General features: G+C 48.5%; 1 protein-coding gene across 6 annotated transcripts in view; it reads right to left on the bottom strand.

Annotated features, from left to right (window-relative positions):
• Positions 1 to 789: 789 nt before the first annotated feature.
• Pigg (phosphatidylinositol glycan anchor biosynthesis class G (EMM blood group)) overlaps positions 790 to 24,141 on the bottom strand; it is a 42,303-nt gene continuing 18,951 nt past the window's right edge. For 2 of the 6 annotated variants that reach the window (XM_040292890.2, XM_005319065.5), the window contains exons 6-13: positions 21,317 to 21,529; positions 16,740 to 16,957; positions 16,118 to 16,399; positions 14,473 to 14,897; positions 12,599 to 12,790; positions 9,324 to 9,633; positions 6,385 to 6,548; positions 3,742 to 4,151 (exon numbers count right to left, since the gene is read on the bottom strand). In XM_040292890.2, coding sequence (XP_040148824.1) covers positions 3,902 to 4,151; positions 6,385 to 6,548; positions 9,324 to 9,633; positions 12,599 to 12,790; positions 14,473 to 14,897; positions 16,118 to 16,399; positions 16,740 to 16,957; positions 21,317 to 21,529 — 2,054 coding nt within the window. In that variant the 3' untranslated portion in view covers positions 3,742 to 3,901. Of the gene's footprint in view, positions 2,091 to 3,741; positions 4,152 to 6,384; positions 6,549 to 9,323; positions 9,634 to 12,598; positions 12,791 to 14,472; positions 14,898 to 16,117; positions 16,400 to 16,739; positions 16,958 to 21,316; positions 21,530 to 24,141 lie in introns of those variants that run through there. The other 4 variants (XR_013425609.1, XM_040292891.2, XR_005737168.2 and 1 more) reach the window with 4 other exon arrangements.

The following is a 24,141-nucleotide window of genomic DNA, read 5'->3' as shown; positions in this document are numbered from 1 at the left end:
ACTCAGCAAAGGAGAAGGGGAGCTTCCTTATTCTGGCACAGGCAACTCTGGCACAAGCTGAGTCACACTTGACATGGAGACAGAACAGCGTCCCACCCTTGGGAGCAGAGCAGGGACTTCTTCCCAGTACTGCTGCTCAACACCACACTGGGGTTCTGTGCAGTACGACATGTCAAGGAAAATAAATAAGAGGCAGAGAGAGGAAGGGGAGGGGTGAAACTGTTCCAACTCACAGGACGCAGTTGCTAGTGGAGAAAGGCCAAGGAATTGCCACACTGCAAGTGAAACTGCATCCTTCATCAAGGCCTCAGGAAGCAAGTGCAGCCGACTGTAGGTTCTGTCAGCAAATGCCTGGAAAGTTGACGCCAAATTCACATCTTCATACATGTACTTTGTGTAATGAGGGTCTCCTTCCAACATCCATGCTATTCCTCCTCTCCCTCTATTTCCCTCCCACCCCGCTTCCCTATCTAGGGTAATCTTCATCTTATATACAAACAGAGATATGATAAACTGTGGTATAAAGGTGTATTAAGAATTGTAATGCAATAATAATAATAATAAGAGAGCGTATGTATAATGGCATAATTTGGCATGAACATATTACAGGGTTACGAAAAATTGTGCTGTGAATGGATGATTATGATCATAATGCACTGCACTATAGTCATGTATGTAAGAAATTTAAAAAAAGATAGCTATATCTAAAAAAAATGTTTGGAAAGTTGTCACGAGGGGAAAAATTGTGATGTATGCAGTCAAGGGGAGAAATAAAGAATGTCCACACGATTCTGCCCCTTTCAATGCTTTATTCACTCAAATTACTCCATACAATTTCACTCTATAGGTTCTTAATCAAGAAAACCACAATCCTTAATGCTAGGCACTGCAATAGATTAATAATCAATTCACAGCAAACAATTCTAGATTAATTCTAAGCACTGCAAAACACACTTAATCCTGACAGGTTAATGACAGACATTTCTTCTGCGTGCTAAGTTCAAAAGTCTTAAGCCTTAGGCTTTATGTCCAGCAGATGCACACTCACTTAGACCATGGTGATCAGGTCCAGAACCAAGGCAGGCTTTTCCTGGTGTGGAATGGATGACTGTTGAGAGGGTCGTAGGGAGAGGCCAGATTTAAAGATAGGTAGTTAGTGTAGTTAGGTAAATTGGATCTAACATGGAGGAAGATAAAGACAATGGAGACCATTATGGAGAATGGGGTCCAGGAAACCAGAGTTGCAATTGGGGAAATTGGAATGTTAATGTCCCTAAGGCCCAGATCCCATCCTAAGGAACTGTTAATGAAGCAGCTCCCAGCAAACACAGAGGTACTAATCAAAAATGGCCCCAGGCCCATCCTGCCCAAAGTACTCCTTCAGCCCACCTACCTCCCACCTTTTGGCCTTCCCACCTGCATTCTATCACTGCAGGATAGAGGGAAACAAAGGACTGGAGTGTGGGAGGACTAAAAGAAGACCCTAGCTATAAAAAGGGAAGACCTTACCCTTCCAAGGATTCAGCCTTTGGGGTCCTTCTTCCTCCATGGAGAAGTCTTTTCTGCTGTCCTTTAATAATAAAGCCTTCCACTTTCCACTCTCGGCTTGCCTCCGCGTGCTTCTCTGGTGTTATACTTCGGCATTTGGGAAGCAAGGACTCATCACCGGTAAACAGCGGTAACAGGGATCAGGTCTGGAACCAAGGCAGGCTTTTCCTGGTGTGGAGCGGATGACCATTGAGGAGAGGGTTGTAGGGAGAAGTTCTGGCTCTCACCAAGGTCCAGACGAGGCGGTAGAGTTTGAGAGTGTCCCCCCACATACCCTCACGACCTCCCACCCAGAGCTGTGAATCTAGTCACTGAATGTCACTGACTGCCGCTCCTGGGTGATGAAGCTTCCATGTCTTAGTCCTCTTGCCTAGCTCTTCTCAGGCTGCCTTCTTCTTCTGAATCAGTAGAGCTTTGGAGGCCAAGGCAGCAGTGCGAAACCTGCTGGCCTGGCACAGAGGAAGGCCGGCCCCACATGTCCTGGGCTCCCACGACGGCTCCCAAGAACACCCTTGAGCAGCAGCAGGGATATCTCACTGGATCTGTATGTTCAGGAGGGGAGGTCATAAACGCTGTGCAAGGGCCACTGGCCAGTGCCCAGCACCAGCACTCTCTGGGTGCCAAGGGGGACTGACCCATTAAACACACAGACAATTTTCATAGAAAGAGTGGACTCTGGAAGTTGGAATCTTGATGGTCAAGTGTGCTGACAATCACCACTACTGAGATTTCATCATGAACTAAAGTCTGGAAAAACATGGAGATGCAAACCCTCAGGACTTAACTGATGAGTTGGGTGGGGAGCTGAGAAGTGCTTAGGCATCGACTGAATACCATCCCAGCATGTGAAGCATATGCACATGCCATTCCTTAAACAGAAAGGTACCTGCACTAAAGCACCTGGGCAGACACCAACTCAGAGTAAAGGAACAAACAATTGGCTGCAATGCACAGGGCATGAAAGATCCTGCACACTGTAGCAGCTCCACTCTGCAAATAAATATCCCTCTTTAAGAATAATGTGTATTTGAAAGTAGTTCAAATAAAAAAAAAATTGAAGAGACTCTACTCCTGTTCATCACAGGTGTGTGTAAGGAGGAACTGACTCCCACTGCTGTCCCTCCACAGGTCTGTGTGAGGAGGACACTGACTCCACTGCTGCCCATCCACAGTGTGTGTGAGGAGGACATTGAGGCTCTCATTTTCCCTGTCCTTAGGTCTGTGCAGCTCTCTTGCTTCTTGCTCTGTAAACTCCTCACAAGAGGAAGACAGTATCTTCAACTGAATCAGATATAAGACAGATTTTTAAAAGTTTAAAATGTCCTTCTCACTGTTATTGTTTGGATGTGAGGTATTTCCCATTATCCCACGTGAGAGAAAACAACAGGTTGTTGAAGTGATTTGGATTTGGAGAGTTAACCCAAAGAGTGAATTACTACTCTGGTGGGATTGATTGTTGACTGAAGACAGCTATGGTGTGGCTGGAGGAGGTGGGCATGCCTATGGCTTTGGGGTGGATATTTGTATCTGGTACATCTTGTACCTCTGCTTACTGATTATGTGAGCTGCCTCCTGCTGGATTCTGTTGTCTATGGACTGAGACCTCTTAAACTTTCTTCATCTACTATTGTTCTGGTTGGGTGCTTAGTTACTGCAGCAAAAAAGCTGACTAAAACACTTGCTAATTTTTTAAAAAAACTTTTTGGAAAATATAATTATTTTTCTTGAAAATGTTATATTCAATTTCTTTTAGAATGCTTCAGATATTTAACAAGCAGCTCTACTTTTCTCTAATTAGGCAAAGATGTAACTTATAATGAAACTCCCTTGTCGGTATATGTACAAAAACCCCAGAAAAGAATCCTTATATTAACAAAAATAGATTATCTTTAAAGGAGCAATTTCTACGAAGAGTGTTCATTTAAAATGCTATCAGCAGTGATGGACTTCTCCCACATAAGCCAATGCCCCTGGGTGTCCATGGATTTGGAGTGTTCAGGGGCCTGGGTGCCATAATGTGGCTCCTGGAGCAGGTAACCCCCTGCCCAGGGGCCCCAGGCACTCTGAGGACACTCCAGGATCTTTGTTCATTAGTTTAAACACACATCATAACATGCATAACATCAGAGGAACTTACAAGTGCACAAGTTTCTGGAGTGATTGGCAATAGGGAAACCACAATACACACTGTAGTATTTTAAAGTCACCTTTTATTAAAGTACTTACTCCTTAATCTAAATTCAAGTACAGCTGAAGCTGGTTACCAACTTCATAAGTTCACATCTTTTTTTTAGATGGAACTTGCATCTAATAGATTCTTCAGTACTCAAACCCACAGGGCAGACAGCAGACTTTAAGAGCCGCCCATTTCCAGTGTCCACCTCTGTATTGGCCCTGCACGGCTGTTCTGATCTGCAGCTGTGAAGAGTGCACAGAGGGCCGCTGTGATGAGCAGATGCATACCCTCATAGAGGAGCTTTGGAGAAAACACACTCCATATGAATAAGTGGTAGCGCAGGGACGTCACCAGGATGAGATACGTGGCAACTGGCACGGAACAGATTAGCGCATAGCAGAAGCAAGCACGGCTCAGTGCAGGACCACTGTCAACAAGAGAAGTGGGTTAGCTCCTGCCCCCAACTCGGGACCAGACATGAAGAAGACTCTTCTCCTGTACTGGAGAGCACTGTGCACCTCCCTGTGCTCACCCATTTCCAGAACCTGTGCTGATTTCCTGCAGGTGCACCAGAGAAGATGTACCCACTGGGCGCAGGGTGCATCACTAACAATAAGCTCTGAGAGGGAAGAAGGCATGTGAGGGTTGTGTCTTCAGTTCTTGGACAGGCCAAGCTTGACTGCTTGTAGACCTTCCTTGCCACTCAGGATCTGCCCCCAAGGAAACTGGACCTGTTGTTTGGGTGGGCCGCAACTCTGACCCCCTTCAGAGCCACTAACACAACCCAGTGGTCCGTAGCCTTCGCATTATGGTCAGTTTATGTCCCTTCATTGCTCCCCCGCAACTGTGGCACTGGGGTACCCTGCTGGTCCCAACAGGAGCTGCCTCGCCACATCCTAGGCAACGGCACCAATACCTCTAAAAGGTGCACACTCTGCACAAGCTTCATAGTATGTGGGCTCTGGCTGGCCCCCAGGGGAGTGTTCAGGGCCCACCACAGCTTCCTTTCCACGCAAGGGCTCATGTAAGGTGAGCTGCCACACAGCCCTACCCTGCCTCGTCCTCCAGCTGACAGTCCAAAACACCATCTCTTCAGAAGCCACACCTCAGTCCCTGAATGGAAACACATTTCTTACTACTCTCTAATCGCCTGGCACAGGACACCTGTGCTGCAGGGAGCAAGTGGATGCAGCTTTGACCTATTGTTAGTATTGCTCTGTGTGCCCTTTAGATGTGCTCACAGCTTTCTTACTTCACTGGGACAAAAGGGAGGCGGATTCAGCTTGATGTTTTAAGCTTCAGAAACCAGTTCTAAAGTGCAAGATAATTCCTTAATCAGAGAAGCCATCAAATCGATTAAAACTCTTTTTGGAAGATGCTGTCTCTTCTCCAAAACACAGATGTGCCTGCTGTGCATGTCGGTCATCAGCTCCAAGGCGCCAAGACTGCTGCTCTTTACAGAAGGCCTGCCAGGCAGACGGAGGATGAGCCGCATCCTTTGCACCTGTGCAGTTGGGTTCCACCCAAAGTGTGCTCAGCCATGTGCCAGTCCCTGCAGCCAGAGGTGGACAGTCCCCACAACTTGTGGCCCTCTTGGTGTTTACTGCCAAGGAAGGGGCTTCTGTTTCTCTAAGTCCAGTGCCCACTTGCAGCCTGTCTCCAACCCACCCACACAGCATCCTAGACAGCTGCAGAGAGGCAACTTCCAGATTTGTGAGCAGAAGCTCTGCCTCAGAGCTCAGTTTTGGCCCTGATCGTGGGTTGGGTGAGCCTCACGGTGGAGTCTGTCCACACACTGCCCTGAGTGCAGCTGACTGTTTTAGGTGTCCTTTATCTGCAGAAAGCTAGGGTCTGGCTGGAGATGAAGTTCTCACCCTCAAAGGGCTGTGGGTCAGCTGGCTGGAAGGCACTTGGCTCTCACCTGCACCCTAATGTGCACGTAGAGCTTGGGGTGGGAAGCTTTATGGGCGGCCCTCTGGCTACCCTGGGGGACTCAGAAACAAGTTGCCCACGCTCTGCTGTGGCTGACTCCATCAGGCGGGTTACCCAGCACTGAGGCTGCCTGGTGAACAAGCTGGCGAAGGCTAGATCCATGGAGCCTCCTGTCAGGGAGGAACTGAGCACAAATCCACAGGTAAGGAGGAAACTGCAAATCCTAAGGAGGTAGGGCTGCAGCCGAGAGAACAGGCAGGGAAGGGTGAGGGCATGCTGTGCAGGTGGGAGGCACATGTGTGCAAATCCCCCAGGAGGGCCTTGCTGGTGTGCAATTGTCTCTGAACTCTCCCTGCTTGGTTTCAGCCTCTTGTATGGGCGGCAGCCCCTTCTGGGGCCTTTCCTTGTGGCAGGGCTTTTGGAAGCCAAGAGCCAGCGTCTTTTGTCTTCTTGCCCCCAAGGGGAAGAACTAGCTTCCCTCCCAATACCAACAAGCAAGAGAAATTTCCACTGTGTGGTTTGAACTGGGAGACCTGAACTTGGCCCACAGAGCCTCAGACCCACCCAGGCCTCTGAGCTACAAACTTTGTTTATTTAAGGAAAAGAAAATCTGTGAAAAGATGGTCTAACCCTTGGGGTTTTGATGCCCTTATCCAGAATAAGTTTCACTTTTAAGAACAGGCAACTTGCCATTAGATTTATGCTAGAAGACAGAGAAAGCACCTCACCTGCTTGCTTCTGAGCTCAGGAAGTGTGCCAAGTGGCTGGCCCACAGCACAGGCCCTACATATGTCCCAAACACTGTCAGGAATGTGGCTGGAATTTCCATATAGGTATCTAAGCCCACGAAGCCTGCTGAGATGTCAATGGTGGCAATGTTGTTGGAGTTTCCCTGGAACACAGGAGAACAGGGTTGACACTGGTTTAGCAATACAGACACCAACCACCACTATGTTAACGTGAAACACACACACATACGGCTCAGATGAACACACCAATGTGGACACACAGTCAGAAGAGCCAGAGGCTCTGGTGAGCGCCAACTGCCTGCCATTTCTTCAGGTCACTAGGCTGGCTGTGGGTGACCTGTCCATCTGCCTGCCACATGATATAGGCCCAGGAGGAAGGAGTGGAGTACTAGGTCTTGTGCCACTAGCACAGGCCAGTCTGCTGGCTATTGAAGCATACCCACACCTCTGGCAGACCCAGAGGCTGACCTTGATACACGTGTGGATGTCCTACAAGGGCCTTCCAAGGTGATGCAAGTGGCCCTGTGAGGCACAGCTGCCCAGCTTGTCTGAGGGGACACTGGGCTGGAGGTCAAGTGCTGTCTATACAGTGGGTCCTGATGGATACTGCTGAATCATGTGGCAGAGTGGGACAACTGCTCTGGGAGGGAACATTCTGCTACTGAGGGTGGCTTTTCTGACTGCTGCCCACATTCTGGCTGGTTGTAGCCCAGCCCTGGTGGGTCATAAGATATGGGACATGGGGGACAATGCCACATAGCTCATCCTGCTATGGGATTTTGGATCAAAAAGTGGATCTGCCAAGATTCTGCTACTTTACTGTCAGTCTGCTGGCAGTGATGACCCTCCATCTCTGTGTCATGAGGACCCTCTTCAGACACTGAGGAAGCATATGGTCCGTGGCACACTTGCGTCCACAAGGCGCAGCCAAGGCCCCTCTTGGAACTGCCTACCTGAGCCCTGACTGGGTGTCCCAAACCCCCTCCCTCATCCTTTGTCAGGTGTGGTTCCAGGAACACCTGTGGCAGAGGTATGCACTGCTCACTCCCTGCTCACCTGTGTGAGGCCATACCTGTTGCAGACGCCACAGTACATCTTCCCCTGAAACTCATTCTGCTCACAGTGAGCTGTTCCCTAACTCCTGGTGGGGGCAGTGGGGAGGGGCTTCCATGGGAAAGAAGCATGAGGAAGGATGAGGGGCAGGAGGCCTGGTTGTACAGGAGCAGGTCTGGCTCTGGGAGACTGATGGCAGCCCCCAAACAGCATCAGTCTGCAGAGAGGGCTGACCTTGTGGTTCAGCAGCTAGGCTGCACATGCTAAAGCTCTACTTGTATGAACTCATAACCCTCAACCATGCTGATGCGGTACACAGGGAGGAAACTGAGACAGAGACCAGGACCCAGCACAAGTGGACACCCATGTTCCCATCCTCATGCTGTGGAGGAAATGCAGGGCTCAGAGAAGGATGCAGGAGAAGCAAAGCTTCTGACTCTTCTCCCAGGAAACCTGACAGTGAAGGGAAAGAAGCTCAACCTGAAGGTCAGGGAGGGAAGTAAGGGGCAGAGAACAGAAGGACAAGAAGACAGCAGGAGGGACTCCTCTGGCTGTCAGTGTGAGGCCTGGAGCCCAGCACAGGGGGGTACCTGGTGCAGAAACACTAGTGGTGTGGCCTGCAGAGCTCAGAGTGCACTGCTTGCTGCCCCATGCTGCCTCCTGCCACACTGGAAGCTGGGCCAAACCTGGAGCAAAGTGTGCTCCAGAAGCTGTCTCTTCGACCAGCATCATGAATGTTCAGTACCAGGGCCAGGCACAACTAAGCTCCTGGCCACACTACAACCCGGATAAGGGCACTATACACTGTCCCCAGCTTATAGATAAGGAAACTAAGGTGAAGCAGGTGCTTGCCAGAGGTTACCGGGTGGGAAGTGCTGGATATTAGCATCTGTGCCTGCGGCTGTGCATTCTCTTAAGGACCCCTATGCTGGCATCCAGGGGCCCCTGCCTTCCACAGGAGCAGAGTCTACAGTGGGGAAGCTTAGCTGGCATATGGAGTGAGTGACCAGGGGCTGAGATAGTTGGGAGGCCAGGGAACTCTACAGCATGATGGTCTCCATCTGGTCATGCTACACAAGGACTTAAAAGATTTCTCTAATTTCACCTACCACTCTTAGGCTTTGAGGTCAAACAGAGACAAGCCATTTAGCTGTGGGCTGCTCCACAGGTAATGCTGGGAGCACAGGAAACCAAGAGCAGAGGAGGCTGGGGAAGAGGCTGACCTGTTGGGACACACAGCCAGGCAAGCCTCTGGGAGCCTCTGGGTCTGTTTGACATAAGAAGGCTGATGGAGGAGACAGAGAGATGTCCCGTAGCTGATCAGTCAGGAAGCTGAGTTGGGAGGGGATCAGAGGAGAGGTGGCACCTGCTCTGGGGATCCCAGGAGGCTGGTGGAACTGGATCCCTCCTAGGCTTGCCCCCTGTCCAGGAGTTGTCCTATCCCTGCATACCCAAAGTGGGCTTGGCCTGCTGCTGATGGGTCTTTGAACACTGGAGAGATGCCCTGACCATCCTTCAGGCCCCAGGGTGGATAGCTCCAATATCAAGGGTAAAGGGATGAGGAAGCACAGTGACTAACTGTTGAAGCCAGTGAAGGGCAGACCCGCCTCCTAGACTGTCGGTACTAGGTGACCCCCTGACCCTGCAAAGCAGCAATCTTGTCTTACACCCATTCATCCACACCTTGGAGCTGTACTCTACTCTTAAAGTATCACATGAAATTGAAGCATAATTCATCATGCATACTGACAATTCTTCCACTGAACAAATATCACTCTACAACTTGTAAAATTTTCTCAAAGAAAACTAAAAGATTAAATGACGTTGAAAGTTAATAGTCTTCTACCCAGATAACAACAACCTACCTGAAAATAGAAGAATGCTTGACCGAACCAATAATGCATTACAGTAATCTCAGCTGCATCATGTCTCAGAGGCTTCCAGATGAATTTAGTCATTACAGTCTGAATCAAGAGACTAAAGGCTAATACCGGAAGATTATGTGGTCTCAAGAGCAATGCTGCCAGAAGAACTAATCCACTATATATCTCCCACAAACCTACAGTCTTGATTTTGAAGTCTGCAGCAATGACTTGGGATTTAAGCAAGTCTTTGGTGCCCGTGAACAGAATGCCAAGGACAAAGACATAAACAAAACGAGCTTCAATAATACCCCTAAAAAAAGAGCAAAACAAGTTAATTCATTCATACCAGCTAGAAAAATTCAAATACATATTTTCTCATGAAAAACACATATAACTGGGGAATGCCTGAATGTGCCCAGCCAGCTAAGGGGGCTGTGACACCCTTGTGGAAGGGATGTCACCTCCACCATCTTCCTGCAAGGGGCAGCCTGATGTGTGCCTTCCTTATGGAGTTGGTGAAGTCTTGCTCATGTGGTCCAAGGATCACCTGGTTGCAAGACCACAGCCACACCCCTGCAGCATACCAGAAAAGCCACCTACCTGCTTTGCATTGTTAACTGAAATCCTCTGTGCTAGCCCAGCTGTCAGGAATGTCTACAAGTTCACAAATGCTAAGTGTGCAACTGAGCGTGTCACTGTAAGGCAAATCTAAACGAGGATCTGCACAATTATATGTACACATGTGGAAAATGTACCATGGTCCAAGCCACTCGGTCCTGTCTCTGCTGCTTACTAGCTCTGTTTTTGACTTCGACACTCAGCTCTGCCATTTGTGGAAAGAACAGAGCAGCATCAACAACTCACATGCCTGTCCTAGCAATTAGCAACAGAGAGCATATAAAGTGTTTGGCAGATAGTAAACACTTGATACATACTTAGTGCTATGTTGAACAAAGTACTTGAGAGCTTCATTTAAATCTATAAAGGATATAATTTATGACACCACACGTGAGAACTTCATCTTATGAAACATATATTACTTTTTTTTTGAGGAACTGGGGATGGAATTTAGGGATGCTTTACCACTGAACTCTACTCTAGCCCTTTTTTATTTTGAGTTGGGGTCTCATTAAGTTGCCCAGGCTGGTCTTAGACTCGTGACTCTTGTGCTTCAGCCTCCTAAATTTCTGGGACTAAAGGCACGTGCCACCATGCCACATATATTCCTAAAACATATATTTTTTATATAAACTTAAAAAGCTGATCATTTAAAATAAAATAATGCTAACTAAGTAAATTTTAAGTGAATACCAACATAATATCAGTTTTGAAAAATGAGTTCCTATGTTAGGTTTTCTTAGAAATGTTTATGCCTTAAAAAATATTCATTTTTTAATTTGATTGGTTTAATCCAAATGGTGTGGGCACTGTGTGCCATGTGCCTGTTACATGGCCCTGGTTGGACAGCTGAGTTTAGGTGTCCTGCCATGCCCAGGCCAAGACGAAAGTGAGAACAGTCCAGGTGGGTTCTGAGGTCAGAACCACTGAAGAAGTTTCAAAGAGAAAGAGGGACTAGAAGAGGGCCTGCCTGAGGACAAGATGACAGAGCTGCTGGTGGTGAACAGGAGGGAGGTATCACTGGACATCTCCCATGGACCTGCCTCGCTCTGGTAATCAGTGCTTCTGGCACCCCCAGGACTACCCTGCTTGACCTCACACTCCAGCCAAGCCTGGCTTCTGAGTGGAGAAGTGAGTGAGGTACCAAAAGCAAGGGATCTTAGAATACTGGATGAATCTAGAACCATAGCAGATCCAGAACCAGGTGGATCTGGAACCAGGAAGTATTCAGAAGCAGGACAGATGGGCAGAGGGATGGATGTATTTTATAGGAAGCACACTGAAATAAAAGGCACACTGGCAGGCTGGGGTTGTGGCTCAGTGGTAGAGCGCTTGCCTGGCATGTGTGAGGTACTGGGTTCAATCCTCAGCACCACGCAAAAATAAATAATAAAATAAAGGTATTGTGTCTGTTTACAACTAAAAAATAAGGAAAAGAAAGTAAGAAAAGGCACACTGGCTATGTTCTGGACACCAGCAAAGGACATGCTGCAGATAGCAGGCAAGACAAGGCAAGGTGGTTGAAGTCTTTAAGTGAGAGATGCTGACATCAGGCACATAAACCTGGGAAGAAATGAGGAACTCATTCACATACTGCACTGTGTGACAGTGTTCAGCCTGGAAGTCTGCCAGGTCTCAGACTGGGAAGCCAACAGCTTTTGAGGTGTCTCCGACCTCCCCAGCCTCTGGGGCAGGAAGCTCTACCATGCTGCTGCCCCCTGTCAGCAGGCACTGCCTCAACACCATTTCTGTCAGCACATGCTTCTGGAATGCCCCTGAACCCCACAACCACCTGCATAGCCCCGCCACGACCCCTGCTCAGAGCTGGACCTTTGCTTAATTAGAGAAGCCATACTTGTGAATTCTAGACACACATAAGTTTTAATAATACGTAGAAAGGAAGATTACAATCCACCTATGACCTCAGGTTCTAAATATAATTACCAATATTTTATTTCAGTCTTTTATAAATATGGAAAGTGAAACACACTTGTTGGGGTCATATGACAGTTTTACCGACTGCTGGTACACAGTGTCCTGCCTGAGAGCTTCCATAGAACTGTGAGGGTCACCACTCTCATCAGACAGCTGCCTTGTCCTGACTCTCGCAGCTGTAAGGGATGCCTCAGGGAGCCTGCCTGCCTCTCCATCCCTCCTGCCCTCTGCCTTACCTCAAGAACTGCTTAAGAAGAAAGACAGCCTGTCAAAGGGGTAGCTATGGTTGCCACCCCTCGGGAGTAGGCACAGCCTGTACCATCATACCCCCAAGCAGAGGAGTGGCCACTAGCAGGTGGAAACAGTGGTGACTGAGTGCTCCTGATAGGCGTAGCACGAGCTCCTGGCCCTCTGGGAGCACTGTAAATTACGAGGCTCTCTGCTTCCTTTCCCACTTGCTGGGGAGCAGCACTCACTGTCACCCTCTCATCTCTACAGTCATATCTCAATGACCTTATTTCCAAGTTTTCTTTCTCTCCTAAAAGAATTAACAGAGTAGTTCATTAAGGTTTGGTAAGCTCTAGCAGCTGCTGATGGAATCACCATTCACAAAAACCAAGCCCTAGTGCTGTAAGATTGGCATGGCATTTTTTAGGACATAAATTACCATAAAATACAAAGATACTTCTAAAATCAAGTTCTCACGTGTCCAGTGCACTTACTTTGAAAAGCCTTTGTTGCCTGGTTGCCATGGAAACAGCACATTCCCAATGGCTGCCCTGTAGCAGAAAACACCCAGCAGCCCCAGTGCCAAAGCTGCTCTGGACACCAGGGAGCACCCTCTCTGAACCAACAAGAAGATCACCAGCAGGGAGAGAGCGGCCAGACCAGAGAGCTCCACCTTGTGGTCAGAGCTGAAATGAAACAGAAAATGCAGAATCATTACCCAACTAGTGACCTCTGAGTCTCATAGTAATGATAGCTATGTAAAAACAGCTAATTTTCCTGATAAGGAAATAAAAAAAAAAAGGCTGGTTGTTCAAATTCAAACAAAGGTTCTTCAAACGTTACAAATAAGACTGTCAAGCTGAAGTCTCCCTTCCCCTCACAGATGGACTCAGAGGTGCACACGGTCCCAGTCCCCTGGACCCTCCTCTCCTGGCCTGTGCCGCTCACTCACACAGATGAACTCACAGGCTGCCACCCCGCAGTCTCCTGGGTGAGGAGGAGTGGTCAGAGTACATGGTACACAGCTCATACTCACACAGCTCAGACTGCAGCAGTGGTAAAATGGACGAGTAACTTTCTTCCAAGGCACACACAGAAAGGGGAAAAGACTTCTGAAATCTGAGGAGTGATGTAGCAGTGTCAAGTCAGGAGGATGGTCAGCACCGTGGACCTTCCTGGGGTCGCCTGGTTTGAACTGCACCACCATCTCGGGTGCTCTTCTGCACTGCGGCATACCACCACACAGAAGGCAGGGGCCTTTCCAACAGGATGCTGCTGCCTCTTTACCATCAACAGGAATGCTCGGACAGCGCAAGGACAGCTCAGGAGGCAGGCGGCAGCATGTCCATGCCTGAGATGACAGGCCAACAACATGCCAGGACTGTTCCAATGCTTCAATTTCCCAAGAAAATACGAAGTGGGGGTGTCACTGTGCTCTTCTGGGGCAGGAATTTCACAGAGTCGGGCTCAGTGGCCTGGCCTCTCTCTAGCCCTGCTCCTTAATCTCCAGCTTGGGTGTTCACTTCCAGGGCTGCTCTGGGACACAGGCAGATACCAGCGGTCTGCTGGAACACGCAACTTGCTGACTCGCTGACTCAGCACTAGGGAATCCCAAAGGAGAGGCCATGAGGGGCCAGGGTTCTTCGGCTCACCTGTGCTCAAGCTGGGCTTCATCATCACAGGTGCAAGATAACCTGCGATGTGAGCCTGAAACTCCCTGGGCCCCAGAGGAGCAGCACTGCTGCTGTGTTATGCAGTTATGAGGTCCGTGAATTGAGCAGATGGTCACCGTCTACTCTTCTTGCTGTTCTTGTTCATTTTAGCACCCCAGTAAAAGAGCCATCTTGACTTCTGCCTCAGTTTCCTTCGTGTGTACCATCCTTACTTTAAATGCTCCTGTCTGCTATAGTTCACTTTCTCTGTGCTCTCCAGCCACAGTAAGAGGCTCATAGTGCTGACCATCGTCACACGCTCTGTCCTCCCGGATGGAGAAAGAGGGATGACAAGAGGAAAAAGGAGCTACAAAGGGCAGGGCTGCAGCAGAGGCCCCAGCCCCCTGCCCAGCTGACCTCATCCTTCCTGTCCCAGGCAGCAGAGCAGATTTAGCCACTATGAGCTCAACCTAGAGTCATATCTTAGGAGCAGTCACTCTAGAATTCAGGGTCTTAATCATGATCAGTTATCTGTGATTCAGCACCGAAAATCTATCAGGCCACCTTTCAACACTCGTTCCTGAGTTACATTTGCTCATTTCTTTAGATTTCTTACATTATCCTATTCGTAAGATAAAACAGGCCTAAATGTAAAAGACGTAGTGTGTGACCATCACCTACAGAGGGTCTAGCCCATAGCTGAGGCTCATGCTTACCTGGTGAGCCAGAGGCCGAGGTCAGGCCTGTGGGCTCCCTGCACTCCTGTCTGGTTCAGGGACCGTAGCAATCGGCAACAGGCCAGCACCAGCCAGGGGCTTGCCAGGATAGCCCACCGTGTGTGGCCCCCAAGTGCTTCTGAGGAGGGGGAGGTGTGGCCTGCTCTGTGGAGTATGGGGGCTCTGTAGACTGCACTGTCCTGCAGCATGTGGACACTGTGCTGAGGCTTGCTGTCATCTCCTGGAAAGCAGCTACGGCAGGTTTCTTGGCTCAGAGCCAGACACAGGGTATTGACCAGGAAGTACCAGGTCTGATGCTCCTCTTCCACAAAGCTGCTGGCACCCAGGCTCAGGACGTGGCCTGCTGTGCCCAGCATCAGGAGAAGATCCATCTCTGACCATCTGGAGCTGGGGAGAGCTGCATTCTGTGAGAAGAAAATGCATTTTCTGTAGTAATCTGAAAATGACATGTGTTTTTCTGCATGTGCTAAAATCCTCACTCACAGTGAAGAACCCCCTGTGACAGATACCTGCTGGTCCTCAGCCCAGTGCCTGCTGCCCATTCTGGAAGACCCCTCCCCTGCTTCTGGGACATTGACACCACATGGCCGGCCAGTTGTCCTCACCCTGGACTGTAAGTCATAAGCTCGGTGACAGAGACTGAAAGCACCTGGGCTCTCTGGGCAGTGATAGAGCTTGGAGCACTGGCCAGTGGATCCTGACCCAGCCCTCCTGCTCCTGCTTCCATGCCAGTTCCTGTTGTTCAAAAACAAAGGACCCTGATAAATTCCTTAAACCAGACATCTAATTTCTCCATGAATTTCCAGAACTCCATGATCCCCACTACAATGGTTTCTGTTAAGATGACAAGGGTGGCACATAGTACTATCCATGAAGCAGGCTGGCCAAAGACAGCTCAAGATGAGGGCGCAACTGTTTGCATTCTTTTGAAACCATTGCTTGTGAGGTACCCAGGGAGAGTCACCCAGCCAGGCCCTAGAGATGCAGCTGTGGATGAAGACCATCATGCCCTAGGGACACATGAGTGCCTGGGCCCACACAGCAGAGGGCCTCCGAGACCCCTGCAAGGAGGGATGGCAGCTGCATGGGATGGGGCTGGAGTCTCTGCACAGGGCACTCTGGACCCAACTGCAACTATCCATTCTTCCTGTCACCATCTCTAAGCTCACAAACAAAGGTGCCAAACCAGAGACTAAGAATTGCAAAGGAAAATGTCAGCCTTGAAAAGAAAACTGTACTTGGTGAGGCTGACCAGATGAGCAGGGCCATCCTGTGTGTCTGCCTGAGACTGTCCCTCAGCCACAGGGCAAGGGCCTACTAGGACTCAGACTCACACTCCCCATCCTTGTGTAGCAGCTCTGCTTCTACTTCCTCCCCAGTTCAGGAAACCTTTTTTCTCAACTGAGAATAAAGGGCTGAGACCTGACTACAACCATAACCTGGCAGTCAAGATGCCAGAGGTCTGGGTGGCTGCTGAGGTCCTTCCCAACTAACCCCTTTGGTATGTGGCTATCCCAGGGAACTGCCCTACCAGAATTATACTGGTACATGCCAGGTGTTCAACCAATGTCTGATGACTGGAAGTCTGGCCAACATAACAAGAGCGTACATGGATACAGCCTACCTTCCTCAGGAGAGTGCTCTCGATGACAGTCCTGGTGAGAGTGGAGACAATTGCACAGAGCAGTGCGGAAACCAGAACCATCAGCCCTCCTGCCACTGGCCATGGGAGGCTACAGAGGTAGCAGGAACTTGTGGCTGAGGTGCACACTATGACATGAATAGCCGAAAGAACTAGGAATACCAAATAAAAGAGCAGGGAAAACACAGGAGACCGCAGAGGAACTTCCAGGTCAGCCCCTCTGCACAGCGCCTGTGGGGTGCTGAGGAGGAGCAGGGTGAGAACCTGGAACAGAAAAACACCAGTGGTTTCTGTGACCGGGTGGCAACCCTCTGAGCTCATCAGCTGCTCATACAGCGAGGTCAGAAGAGCCCACTGAAGGATTACTTTTAACTGTCTACCCAAACCACATGCCTTATTATTTCTCTTCCCATGGCAACGCTGAGGGTAGACACCTGTTGCATGCACTGCTTTGTGTCCAAGTCAAGGCACAAAACTAAAGGGTTGAAAAATTCAGTTTTCTTGTTTAGCCACAACCTTATTATATATATTTTGAACTGTCCTATTTTGGCTGAGTTACCAAACAAATTTAGCCCCTGAGCCATGGCTCCATGAACATCCGTACCTCCAAAACCACGACAGTCCCCACTGCCATCGAGTAGATATCGTACTGGGCCACTTGTGTGCTCAGAGACAGACTCAGGGTCTTCAGTGCACCCAGGTACTGCCTGAGCACCTTGGTTCCAAGGCTGAGCAGGACGTCTGAACGGTTTTCCTCCAAGTGTAGTTTGACCCAGTTCCCATGCAACCTTTCTGCCATTTTAAACTGCTCAAATCCGGGATCTAGCAAGAGAACCAAAAGATCACACGCATGTCAGAACAGACACAATTCCAGAGTATTCGGTTTTTCTTGGCACATTTTTAGGACAGATACCTCTCTGTCCCTTTAGGGGAGGGGCTGAGGAAGCCGAGGAAATGTGTGTGTCCATTATCAGCACTGTCAGGCCTAGGTCATCAGCACACACAGTGACAGAAATGTCTGCTGCTGCTCCGCCTGGATTCCTTCTTCACCTCCCTCACTTGCCTTTTCCCTTCCTCCCTGTTGTCTCTTTCCACTCTTCTCGTACAGTATTAAAACTACCCTGAAGTGCATTACTGACAGGCCCTGTTTTGCAGAATGCTTGTCTTGGCAGTGTGTGTGGGGACCTTGCCCACCATGCCTACCTCCCCAGCAAAGGCTGGCCCTCTGTCCTTGCACTAGCACCACTGAGGCCTGTCCCTGCTCAGGATGGCCAGTGGTGCAGCCTACATGGAATGCCAGCTCCCCAAAGAACCCAGCCTCATGTCTGCTGGAGACCAAGGCTGACATGGCCCTTTTCTAGAGCTGGCTGAGCTAAGTCTTTGCTGGATCACACTTACTAGTAACCAGATGGGTCTGTAAACCAAGAACTTCCTCTCTGAGTCTTCATGCTCCAGAAGGGCCACTGGAAGGCAGTCTTAGTGTGCCTATCAGCAGGCTCCCCAATCAGACACTGAGCTTGAGGGATTCTGTGAGCACACCTCGGGCCTTGCCCAGCAGAGCCTGTGGCACAAGCCCCAGACGTGTACCCTGAGGCCTGCAAGCCAACCTGGGAGAGCTGGAGGATGTGACTTGGAAGAGGCAATGGCCAAGCAACTTATTCCTTGTTTTCCATAGCAATGACCTGGGAGTGTCATGTGAGCATCATGCCTGTTTCCAGAGGCCGCATCTAAGACAGAGGGCACATCACCTGCTACTCACAGAGCGGTGGGAGTAGAAATCTGAACTAAGGGTGAAACTCCAAAGCTGGCAACAAGATGCTGCACCTCCCACCCTGAAGTGGGCCACTTGTGTCCACAGTTCCTCTAAGAGAGAGAAACACAGGCACCTGTGTCTATACCCCACAACATCCCCATCTAGGAATCACAGAGACATGGGGCCACCTGTTCATTTATCCAAACAAACACTTCCTGAGCCCTGACTATAGGCCAAGGGTAGTATGTTTGGTAAGACACATGTTGAGTGAATAGGTACAATTCCTGCTTCCTTGGCAGGATTCTGTAGGGGACACACACACACACACACACACACACACACACACACACACACACACACCCTTATATAATGAGAAAAATGCTGCAAAGGAAAAGCAGATGGTACAATGCAAGACCTCTGGTAATGGAGAGGAACTGATTTAAGATTGTAAGTGGGGTGGGAAAAGGATAGTCTGACTTGTAAGCTGAAAGTTAAGGATCCCAGGCATGGGCAAAGATCCTGAGTCAAGGAACAGCCAGTCCCACAAGAGTGGAAAGACTGCCCAAGGACAGGATGGGTAAAGTGGGTCTCTATAGGCTTTGCTAAGAGCTATACCATCTCTGTGTCAGCACATGTATGGACAGTGTGGACATAGGCTTCTTGGGGTGTAGGACCCCAGGGATGTTTCCTCATTCCAGGGGCCGTCCTGAGTTTGTCTGGCAGGGTCATCTCTTCCCCTACTCACTTTGGCTCTCCATTTCTCCTACCCTGATATTTCTGAAATAGGCAAACAATGCTTCCGTTGTCTCTTACTTTCATTGGTGTTTTTTCTAGTGCAAGAGAAAGGGTACATATTAACACAATAAATATGAAAAACCATCATGCTAATAAAAACTATTTTTGGAAAAAATAAAAACAAACAACCGAAAGTAATAGTTGGGTTTGGTCTGGCTGAAATGTGTGCTGCCCAGGCCTCACCTGCAAGAAGCTCCTCTCTAGACACCTCATGGCTATGCGCTGGCTCAGCAGGTCCTCCCGCCCTGTTGCCCGTGGCTCCTGGCCAGTCCCCAGTTGCAAGGCCTGTTTTCTACATGTGACACTCACAGTGTCACCTGCTGCTGGCAGCACCCCACAACCTCCAAGAGGAAGACCTGCTAACATCAGGTCAAATGCTGCCTCAAACTGGAGGCACCTTCTCTAGATTCCAGACGGGGCCTGGCGTCAGGCGAGTTGTGTTTGATGTGCCTGGACGTGGCAGAGTAAAGCATTTGAAAAAACAATTCAACAAATTATAAAAAAATGTTCAACACCCCTGGCAAACAGGGAAATGTAAATCAAAACTACACTAAGATTTCATCTCATTTCAGTCAGAATGGCAATGATCAAGATTACAAATAATAATAAATGCTGGTGAGGATGCAGGGGGAAAAGTACACTCATACACTGTTGGTAGGACTGCAAACTCAAACAACCATTCTGGAAAGCAGTATGGAGATTCCTCAAAGGGCTAGGAATAGAACTACCATATGACCCAGCTACCTGACTCTTTGGTATTTATCCAAAAAGTCTAACATCAGCATACTACAGTGACATAGCCATATCAATGTGTATAGCAATGCAATTCACAAAAGCCAAATTATGGAACCAGCCCAGATGCTCGTCAATAGATTAGTAGATTAAGAAAATGTGGTACATACACATAATGAAATCTTACTTGGTCATAAAAATAAAATTATGATATTTTTCAGCAAATGGACAGAACTGGAGAACATCATGCTAAGTGAAACAAGTCAGACTCAGATGATCAAGGGTCAAATATTTTGTCTCATATGCTTAAGCTAAAGAAAAATAAGGGGAAAAGGTGGGGTGGGGATTGGATATCATAAAAATATAGGGGAAGACCAATGGAATAGAAGAGGGAGATTGAGAGGGAGGGAGGAGGGAAGGGAAAGGGGAGAAAATGGGGAATGAATTTAACAAAATCATGCTGTAAGCATATGTCAGTATACCACAGAGGATTCTACCTGTATGTGTAGGTAGAAAACACCAACCAAAAATAAATAAATGAGAGGAAGGATGATCAGTGGAACAGAAGGAGGGAGAAAAGGGGGCACCTGGGACTGAAATGGAATAAATCAAATTCCATGCATATGTGATTTTGTCAAAATGAATCCAACTACTGTGTATAACTCTAATGCTCTAAAAACAAACAAAACTCAAATATCTACAGAGGGCCTCAGGAAGGCACATTCTTATCCAAGGACTGTTTTTAAAATTTTTTGTTCCTCCCAGGACCATTCCTATTGGCACATAAACATCCTTTGTAGCTCTGACTTAAACTGAAAACACTTGCTCTCAGCCCCACATCAACCTAGTCCATTTCCCTGCTCACCTTCTGTTGTCCTCACCTGTACCACCCCAACCAGGCTTCCCCAGTATCCAGTTGAGCTGGTCTGCAGGTCCTGATGAGCCTGTACTGCCAGGTCAGCAGTCAGTTCCCAGTAGTTGACACAGTTGCCCACTGCTGAGGAACTCTGTTCATGGCTTCCTGGTCACTGTGCCCCACGACCCTGCCTTGCAAACTTGCTCCTGTCAAAGTCTTGCCCACAGCAGTGTATGATAGCCCCCTTTCACTGCCACGCTGAGAACAGAGGCCCATCCTTCCCATGGGTCTTCTATGACCTTGTATCCCAGTGCTCCAGCAGATCCTGTTTCACTCCCTTCAAAACATCCACAGTGTAACTGCTTCTCCCAGATTCCACTGCCACCGGCAGCCTCCTCTCTCCTCAGAGCACTGCAATTGCTTTCTGACTCATTTTCTCCTGAGAGCCTTGGAAAACACAGGCCCAAGATTCTGGGCTTGGTGCAAAACCCTGCAGTGCCCCCCCACCTTACCCAGAATAAAAGCCAAAGCCCTCCGATGCCCAGTGGGCCCCCATATCTCTCTGATGTCCCTGCTGCAGCACCTGGTCTCCTCAGCCTGTGGGGCTCCCTCTTGGGCAGCTATTCAAAGGTAAGTCGTGTCGCCAGCACCCACTCCTGCACTCCCCTTCCCTGTGCATTCTTTCTCAAGGTGGCCATCTGGCATCTACCATGGTACTTTTCTTTCCTCCCTCTGGAAGGTTTTGTGAGGACAGAAACCTTGTGCCATGTGTGCTTATCTCCAGTGCCTTTAACACTCCTTGGCTCATAAGAACATGGTGAATGTTAGCAGAATGAATACAGTTATGAAGGAAGCACACCTAGATGATACATCTGTGGGTGCTGAGGCTGACAGGTGAGGTTCTGAGGGTCAGGAAGGCAGGGACATGGTGGAAGAGCGTGAGACACAAAGTAGCCCATGACAACCACAATGCATAGCACAAAGCACATGGGAACACGGGGCACAGATGGTGACCTCAGAGGCTGGGAACTGCCAGTTAGCTTACCTTTCTCATAAGATGGCATGTTCTCCTGCAGCAACTTGCTGAGCTGCACTGTGTTCAGGTGTAAGAATCTCAGTTGTTCCCTCACTGGTTTCCCTTCTACAACTGGGAATAAGAGACTCCCCACACTGTCTTTAGGAATTGGCAAACCAAGTCCAATTGCCAGTGTTGCAGCCAAATCAGTCTGCTGGACACGCTTTGGGTGTCGGATGTCCCCTAGAGAAGAGAGAACATTCTAAATGACAGGGAGATGGTATGCATTCTTGAATTTGGCCTTCTACAAATCACATATCTCTTCAAAACATTCACCATAGACTCACATAGAAACCACATCCTTGCTTTGTGTGTCAAAAAAATCTACTGAATGACACCTTCCTGGGAGAGACTAACAAACAATTCAGTACTGCATGAGTTGCTGAGCAGGGCTGAGCATGGAGGTGGCAGCAGTTCTGCAGAGGCCAAGAGTGGTCACTTTAGTGATGTCAACAGTCCACACTAAACCTGACTATATTAGTTTCAGAACACTCTGGGTTCTCTCTAGGCCCCCTGGCCCAGCTCTCTCAGTGGCCCCTGAGCAGATGCTTCTCCTGGGGAGATCAGAATGAGGCTGAATTTACTGAGCAGGTGTCACCCTTGACTTGGAGCTGTACGACGTCCGCCTGTAATGAAAGGTCTTCAAGTCCAACAGCAGCAGGCCAGGCTGCTAGCCCCTTGCAAGGATGGTGGGTGTGGTGTCGGGACACTGCAGCTGGCTATCCTGCTGGCTCCTTGCAAGGGTTCGTTCAGGTCCTGCTCTGCCACTGTCCAGCACAAACTTGAAGAAATTCAGCCTGGTTGTTTTCTCATCTGTAAGGAGAGCCAGCAGCCCCATCCCTGCCAGAGGCTGTGAACAGGCCTGCAGGTCTTCCTCTGTCACTAGGAAGTCTACCCCAATGGCCCAGCAAGGTGTTGGTCTCTTGGATACTCAAGTGTGGCTCTGTGCAGATTTTACTTTAATTGTAGTAATTTGTGGCTATGCAGACTTTTTCATTTGGCCAAATTAATTTTCTCGACTGATCCTTTAACAATGGCTTCTGGGTTGTGCTTAGAAGGAACTTTCTACTACGATTTTATTATTTGTTTTCTTCCAGTATATATATTTAACAATAAGCTAAAACAAAACAAAAGCACAACACAGATCCACCCCCACCTGCCCAGGTCTCACACTTCTGAGATCATATATCTGCCAGAGATGGCACAGGTGAGTCATACACCCCTAACTATCAACTTTGGGTGCTGATAACCAGGTTGGGAGGTTGAAAGTGAGGGAGATGTAGAAGGGCTTAAGCAGCCAGGGCAAGATGGTGAGTGAGGAGGTCACAGGCAGGACCAGAACAAAGCAGCATGGAGAGGGTCTTCTGATGTGGTCAATATCCTGGTTAACAAAAGTGCTTGTGAACACAAGCAAGGCCCAGACAGACACTTCTGTACTTGTGCTCGTAAGCAGGGGATCTGATAGAAAAACTGAAGTAGACAGGTAGACAGAAGGATCAATAACAGTGAGAAGAATGTGGACAGGGGAGGAAAGGAGGAAATTCCAGAGACCATAAAAAGAACAAGCCAAAACTCCCCCACCAGACACCCAGCTCTGGGGCCCCTTCTCTTTAGAAAGTCTCTGTCACTTTTAGAATAAACCTGCTGCTTGCTTGCTCTCTCTGTGTCCTGTTCTTCAATTCTTTGCTGAGTGGAGACAATGAACCCAGTATTCCTAGAGGGTAATGAAGGACAGAGTAAGGTCTAAGCAGTTCACTGCATCATCCTGAATATGAACTGGAAGAATACAAACTCAAGCCTGTTTTATCTTAGATTTCCTTACTGTGTCCAGAGAACAGAGGGGCCAGCATCAGCAGGCACCTCCATCTCTGAGAGGGTGGCCCTCAAATAGTACTTCCACTCAAAGGAAAAGGTGGAAGATGATCAGGACTCAAGGACACCTCACAATGGTCTAGCAACACTGCACGGACCAGAGGGCCAGGAGAGTGGACAACTACCACCAAGGCCTTGTCTAAAGGACTCAGGAGCTGATACAAAGATATTCCCATTGGCCAAAGATGTGGCAATTGTATACTAAAAATAACTGATAAGTGGAATCAAATCAACATGCCTAACTCCATAAGTTCACAACGATACTAAAAAGAAGAGCAAACTTAGTTGTGAACTCATTCATCAAAATGAAATTGGTGAGGAATAACCCCCATTTCTTATCTCTCTCTCTCTTTTTTTTAATTTAAAATTCTTTTTTTTTTTAAATATTTACTTTTTAGTTGGACACAATATCTTTATTTATTTATTTTTATGTGGTGCTGTGGATGGAACCCAGGGCCTCGCACATGCTAGGCGAGCGCTCTACCGCTGAGCCACAACCCCAGCCCTCTAGTCTCTCTTATATAAGTGATAACATTGGGCAACAGGAAAGCAGGCACATGGGGGAGCTTTCTTTAAAGCATTATTCTGGTTGCTTTGGTTTGAAGGCATCTCCCAGAATTGTGTGATGGAAGCATCATCTCCAATGCACAGTGCTAGGCCTGAGGCCTCTGGGCAGGTGTCAGCTTATGAGGTCAATGCTGTTATTAAAGGGCTTGGCAGAAGGACTGCCCTTATACTTTCTGCCATGTGAATATCAGCACCCCTCCCCTTGGTAAGAGGCAGCATTTAAGCTCCAATGTGGAGATGGAGTGCTCCATATTTCATGTCTTGGCCTTGGCCTTTCCAGGCTCTAGAACTGAGAAATAAACTTATTTTCTTTTAACTTATCTATCTGTGGCATTCTATTATAGCAGCTCTCATGG

Source organism: Ictidomys tridecemlineatus, chromosome 9, assembly GCF_052094955.1.
Source record: "Ictidomys tridecemlineatus isolate mIctTri1 chromosome 9, mIctTri1.hap1, whole genome shotgun sequence".
Taxonomy (NCBI): Eukaryota; Metazoa; Chordata; class Mammalia; order Rodentia; family Sciuridae; genus Ictidomys; species Ictidomys tridecemlineatus.
Note: the sequence above shows the minus strand (reverse complement) of the source record. Positions and strands in the feature narration are given on the sequence as shown.